At 37.7% G+C, this 6624-nt stretch overlaps 1 protein-coding gene across 3 annotated transcripts in view; it reads left to right on the forward strand.

The window, feature by feature from the left end:
* The window catches only part of LOC106869455 (contactin), a 47119-nt gene that overhangs the window by 17766 nt on the left and 22729 nt on the right, over positions 1–6624 (forward strand). For all 3 annotated transcript variants that reach the window (XM_052974092.1, XM_052974093.1, XM_052974094.1), the window contains 4 exons: positions 2047–2195; positions 3967–4074; positions 5126–5455; positions 6114–6209. In XM_052974092.1, coding sequence (XP_052830052.1) covers positions 2047–2195; positions 3967–4074; positions 5126–5455; positions 6114–6209 — 683 coding nt within the window. The remainder of the gene's footprint in view (positions 1–2046; positions 2196–3966; positions 4075–5125; positions 5456–6113; positions 6210–6624) is intronic.

Here is a 6624-nt window from a genome sequence, read left to right on the forward strand (position 1 = left end):
ACGTTCCCGTTCATCGGACAGTTTCCGGTATATATATATATATATTAAAAATGAATATGGTACTTAAGTATATATATATATATATATATATATTGAAGTTTGATTTTAGTGTCAAATTATATAAAAACACAATTTAACATTAAAACGAAGAATTACTCAATACATTTTTGCACAGTATATGTTTATTTAAATTTCACTAGAAGTGTCTGACCTCGTCTTCTTGTATATCGTATATATGTATATGTGTATGTGTGTGTGTGTGTGTTTGTGTGTATTCATTTATCGGTGTATATATATTCATACATATACATACATACATACAAATATACATGCATATACATATAAGTGTGTGTGTGCATGTGTGCATGTGTGCGTGTGTGTGTGTAAATTTGTACCGAAAAATATATTACTCGTACACAGAAACCAGTGACATAACGATGGAAGTGTCTGTATGTATGTGTGTGTATGTATGTATGTATGTATGTATGTATGTATGTATGTATGTATGTATGTATATGATTATCAATGTAATTTACGCTGCAAGGGAATTTATTACATTTAAGTAGATAATGAAATTATTTTAAGAAGTCGTACATTTGAAACGTGAGCCTAAGTAGGTTTTTGTTAGCATCAACAACAAACAACCCAATAGTTTTCCCACACTGACCAGATTACGTTTTTGTTTTGTTGTTATTCAAACTTATATTTCGGGAGAGAGAGAGAGCGAGAGAGAGAGAGAGAGAGAGAGAGAGAGAGAGAGAGAGAGAGAGAGAGAGAGAGAGAGAGAGAGAGAGAGAGAGAGAGAGAGAGAGAGAGAGAGAGAGAAAGTGAAAGAAAGGAAGCGATGGGGAGAGGAAGAGAGAGAGAGAGTGGGACAAAGTGGGAAAGGGAGTGGGACAAGGTGAGGGAAATTAATTTCCTCCCCTCGGTTTTTGCTTCGGGTGTAGTAATGTTGTTCGAGGTATGATCGACTCGACCTAAAATCCAGCCGTGTCGATCTCGACAGGGTTGGGAGATCTTTTAGCAAGAACTCAGTTATTTAAGCTGATTATGAACATGGTCAACTCCTGCACGTCACCTGTTAGGAGAACGAATGCCAACGAATTTTGCCAGTCCTGTGCACACAGGGAATAAATCATAAATTATTATATATGCGTGTGCGAGTGTGGTAATTCGTTGGCTGTAAAAACCACTTATACGTCATTTGTTTCTCAAATGGAAGGTTTTATTGCTGAGTAGGAAATACCATCTTATTATTTTATGAATTATGAAGGACTGCAGCATTTGGTTCGTCCGCTCCTATTGTAAGACTGCAGTATCTGGTATGTTCTCTCCTCAATTAATCCTGGTGTATCTATTAGGTCGTCAAGTATGAAATTTGTAGAAAAGGAAAAAAGTTTGCTAATGCTTTATAAATACAAGGAATAGTTTTATTCATCAAAGTCTGCACTCATATTGTCAATACACTTTTGCCACTTCAGCGGTAGCTTGTCCAGCCCGGAACTGTAAAAGCCTGGTAATCTAGAGTCAATAAAATCTTGGTAGACCTGTTTTACAGCAGCGTCGGAATAAAAGTTTTTCCTATCAAAAAGTTATCCAAATTCTGGAAGAAGTGGTAGTCAGTGGGGGCAAGATCAGGTGAGTATGGTGGATGATGGAGATCTTCTAACTCCTGTAGTTTCCCCAATGTCATTTTTGCGATGTATGGTCTGGCGTTGACTTGCAAAAAATAGGAGTGGATCTGTTGACTAATCTAGGTCGTGTTTTTGTAAGTTTCTGCATCATTTGGTCCAGTTGGCTGCAGTATACTTCGGCCGTGATTGGTGGGCCAGGTTAAATAAAATCATAATGGATCACACCTGCACCAGACCACCAAACACATATATAATATATACATAATATATATACCTACATAAACATGCATATATACATACAAACTTACATTCCCCCCCTCTCTCTCTATATATATATATATATTTATGCGCGCGTATATATTCTTTTACTTTCTTTGTTATTCATCCAATTAATTTTTTATATCTCTTGAAGATATTCCTGGTTTACAAGTGGCCTTCTTAATGTTGCCGAAGATTCCACGATCACTTGGAAAGACGGAACCAACTTTACCGGTGTTTCCTCAGATTGGTGGAAAGAAGACACTGCAGACAGAACCAATCACCTTATCTATTCCTATAATGGTAAGAAACGAACAATAAAATACCTGTTCCTTTATAATCTTTCTTTTGTATTTGGAAACACATTACTTTATATCTGAATGGCACAACAGACATCTAGCAATTGATGTTGTTTTTGTTATGTAAATTTTTTAGTGGCACTCTGTCGGTTACGACCACGAGGGTTCCAGTTGATCCGATCAACGAAACAGCTTGCCCATGAAATTAACGTGTAAGTGGCTGAGCACTTCACAGACACGTTTACCATTATCGTAGTTCTTAGGGAGATTCGGTGTAGCTCAGAGTGTGACAAGGCCGGCCCTTTGGAATACAGGTACTACTTCTTTTTGCCAGCTGAGTGGATTGGAGAAACGTGAAATAAAGTGTCTTGCTCAAGGACACAACGCGTCGCTGGGAATTGAACTCATGACCTTACGATCATGAGCCGAAGACCCTACCCACTAAACTAGGCGCCTACTGATGTTAATGATGACCATATTATATAGCCCAAGGACAGCCTTCTGGCCGCACGCCTATGATGAAAGTCGTTTTATTTTATCCGGCCTCAGTCTGTCAAGAACTATATTATTATTCTTTGATTCTGTTCCTGATTACTGTTACTGTTACTGGTTTGCTTTAGGTCAACCGTGATCCAGCAGGTTTATGAACAAATGTTTTCCACCCGTGATCATCCAAACTTTTACTGAGATATTGTATAATTAAGACTACATTATATAACGCGTCGTTCCTTGTTGTTAAGGCTCTCATTAAGCAATAGATAACCACACGGGCAATTACTTTTGAGTACAGTCTTCTATACTACGGAAACAGCTGTAAGCTAATGAATGTGATTATCCGGTAAATCGTCTTGCTTTGTCATTTATGAATTAATATCATACAGAAGAATGTGGCGAGCTGGCAGAGTCGTTAGCACGCCTAACAAAATGCTTAGCGGCATTTCGTCCGTCTTTACGTTCTGAGTTCAAATTCCGTCGAGGTCAACTTTGCCTTTCATTATTTCAAGGAGATAAAATAAGAGCCAGTTGAGCATTGGGGTCGATTTATTCAACTTTGTCCATTCTCTAAGAATACTGGTCTTGTGTCCATTACGCTCTGTAGTTCTGGGTCATATAAGAACCTGGAAGTCAGGTCGTCAATAAATTCCCACCACCTCACTACCAGAGCGTAGTACTACTGGGCATTATAAGTATATTGAATTCTAACAACTGGTTATAGGTTCTCTCAAGGCTACTCAGAATCTTGAAACATGATTGTTAGCTGTTAAAACACTGCCTTCTTCAAGAATTCCATTTTTCTCTAAATTCGTCAACACAACTGGCGTTCCTATGAAGCCGTTCCTCTTTATGGATCTTTTACTGTTCCCTCTTCTCTGTTTTTGTTGTTGTTATATTCTGTGTACTATGCATGGGCTTCTATCTTTTATTGCTGTTTTTCTTTACTTAACATTTTGCTGCTTTCTGTCACCTTTTTTTTTACTCTTTTCTGACCAGTTGTGATGCCAAGAACCGTAAACAATAAGCTTGTTGTTTTATCAATATACAAAGATATACACGCGCGCATACACAGAACTATATATACACATATACACACGCACATACACACACATTCACGCACACGCTCACAAACACATGCATAACACGCACACAAACACCCATACCAGCACACACACTTACACACATTTACACATATACACACATATACGCACACATTACCACGCACACACACACACATACTATTTTGAAATGGTAATATATGCATAATGTTTTTTTCACAGATGATACTTATAAATGGAGCCTCGCAGAAACATCTTTAGAGGCAGCTTATATTTGTGAAATCGATCGTTCAGAGGCTTTTCGAATCATGGTGGAATCACGTGGGATTGGTAAGTTTACTCCAAACATGGATTGATCTATTTATAAAGAGATTTAGCAATCAATTTAACTGATAACAGCAGGCATGTAACGTTAGAGAAGCAGTATTATTTCCGGTCATATCATATACGATTAAGGAAGTCGTATAACTTCCAGTTACTTCATATAAGATAAAGGAAGTGATGTGACTTCCTGAATGACTACAAAATGAATTTACCTGTATTTCTTTTATGCTTGTACATAATAATTTACCATTACAATCAGTAGTGGAAGTGGCAGTTGAGTGTTTGCAGGTCGTATCCTGAGCTGGGTTTATGGAACCGTGGGTATAACGGAAATGAGCAGAGGAAGAGTCAAGACCCCTTGTTTGCTATTTTATTCTGACGAAACTAATTCTATAAATACTTGAATTATGTAAACTATTAGAGAAAGAAACTTAGCTGTTTCATGTAATACATATAATTAAATCAAAACTTTTCATGGACCCTTAAGATTCTACTGTGGATCCCTAATAGCGCGGACCCAACAAAATCTTATATGAACCACCAAAGGGTTATATGGACTCCAATTGAGAACCACTGACCCTGGTTGAGAACCTTTACGTTGTATATCTCGATGGCTCCTTCTAAAGAGGTGATCAACAGTGCCAGTGCAATGCCACTCCGACACAGATCTAGGATTTATCAACCTCGGTCAGGTTGCCTGGATGAGAGTTATGCTGTAAGATCTAAAATACTCGGTGATCCCAGGATACAACACTGACGATACATCTAAGTATTGCATTTGTAGATGCTTAGCGGTATTTCGCTCGCAGCTACGTTCTGAGTTCAAATTCTGCCGAGGTCGACTTTGCCTTTCATTCCTTCGGGGTCGATGAATTAAGTACCAGTTGAACACTGGGGTCGACGTAATCGATTATCCTCCTCTCCCAAATTTCAGCCCTTGTGCCTATAGTAGAAATTATTATAGTATAGAATGTATCAAGATGAAGAAAACGAATATAGTGTTTCCGTAAATTGTCAAATTTCTTTCAGTGTCTTCTGTTTCTGTTTCTGTTTGTAGACTATGGAACAAACTACAGTAATCCGAATGATATTCCGAGAGGACCAGAGATTATTAAAGAACCAGAAGACTTGGTGATCGTAACGGGAGAAAGCTTCGCTTTTATTGAATGCATTGCCACGGGTAACCCGAAACCAACCTACAAATGGTATCGTGAGGTGTTTACAAGAGAAGAGGTTTCGTGGAAAATCGACACACGCTATACAACAACCAACGGTCGACTCACCATCTCTAAACCAGTCGATGAATTAGATGCAGGGGCCTACCAGTGTGAGGCAAGCAACAAGTTTGGATCGGTCTTAAGTAGAGTTGTACAGGTCTCTTTCGGAGGTTTGTTACTTTTATCATCTTTTGTCATCGTTTTTTGTCCTGATGCACTACTAGGCTCTGGCTCTTATGATTTCTGATCTCAACTTATTGGAAGTATTATCATGTACATGTTTTGTCTTGGTATAAAAGACAGGCTACAGCAAATATTCGTCTGAATACTACAGATTTGCTTGTCAGTTGCTTGACCTTAACCAGTTGAGGATGTCCCTTCGTGGCTGACAATATATACATCTCTGATCACGAGCTGAAGTAGTGGACGAGCATCATGGCCAGTGTTATCATGTTTGATATCAATAACCTTTCTGTTTGATATCATTTATCATTCTCTTTGATTGCATTTATGTTCTTTTGATATTATCTGTTTCATATAATTTATAATTTTACTCGATATAATTCCTCATTCCGTTTCATGTAATTTATCATACTCTTCGATCGTTTTTATCCTTCCCATTTCACCCTTCCAAGGCTGATAAAATAAAGTACAAGTCATAATCGACTGGTTCTTCTTTTCAAATTCCTGACTCTGTATCCATGTAAGACATTCCCAAATATAGTTTACTTTGACATAATTTATCATTATGTTTGATATAAATTTTCATTTTCTTTCATACATTAAAAAAATTTTGCTTGATATTCAATTATTTCTCATTTGTTGCAGTGCTTAGTGAATTTCCCTCAGATGATATCATACCGCAAAATGTCCGGGCCGAGACGGGAGCGGTATTCCAGTGCCCACAATTACACTATAAACCTGGTAAGTGCAAATTACAAACACCCACGAGAGAGTATGTGTGTGCATATATTTGTGTATGTGTGTGTGCGTGTGTTTGTGTTTGTGTGTGTGTGTGTGTGTGTATGTGTGTATGTGTCTGTGTGTGGTGTGCTTGTGTGTTGCTTACTCTCATCTTGAAATTTGCTGCCTGCTGGGGTCTCCCTTTACCAAAGTATTAGACGTGAAACACGCTAGGTGTCAGTAATAATAATAATAATAATAATAATAATAATAGTGCCATTTGTTATCTGGTGAACGATATTTCGACATCTCGTGTGTCTTCAACTGGTTCAAAAAATAAATTTGTCAATCTACTTCATTTTGGTTAATATAGAAAGGATTGAGGTAACTCCTCCTGAAGATATAGAGTCAAAATTAAAAGAAGAGTGCCATTTAT

The sequence above is a fragment of the Octopus bimaculoides genome, chromosome 17 (assembly GCF_001194135.2).
Source record: "Octopus bimaculoides isolate UCB-OBI-ISO-001 chromosome 17, ASM119413v2, whole genome shotgun sequence".
Classification (NCBI taxonomy): Eukaryota; Metazoa; Mollusca; class Cephalopoda; order Octopoda; family Octopodidae; genus Octopus; species Octopus bimaculoides.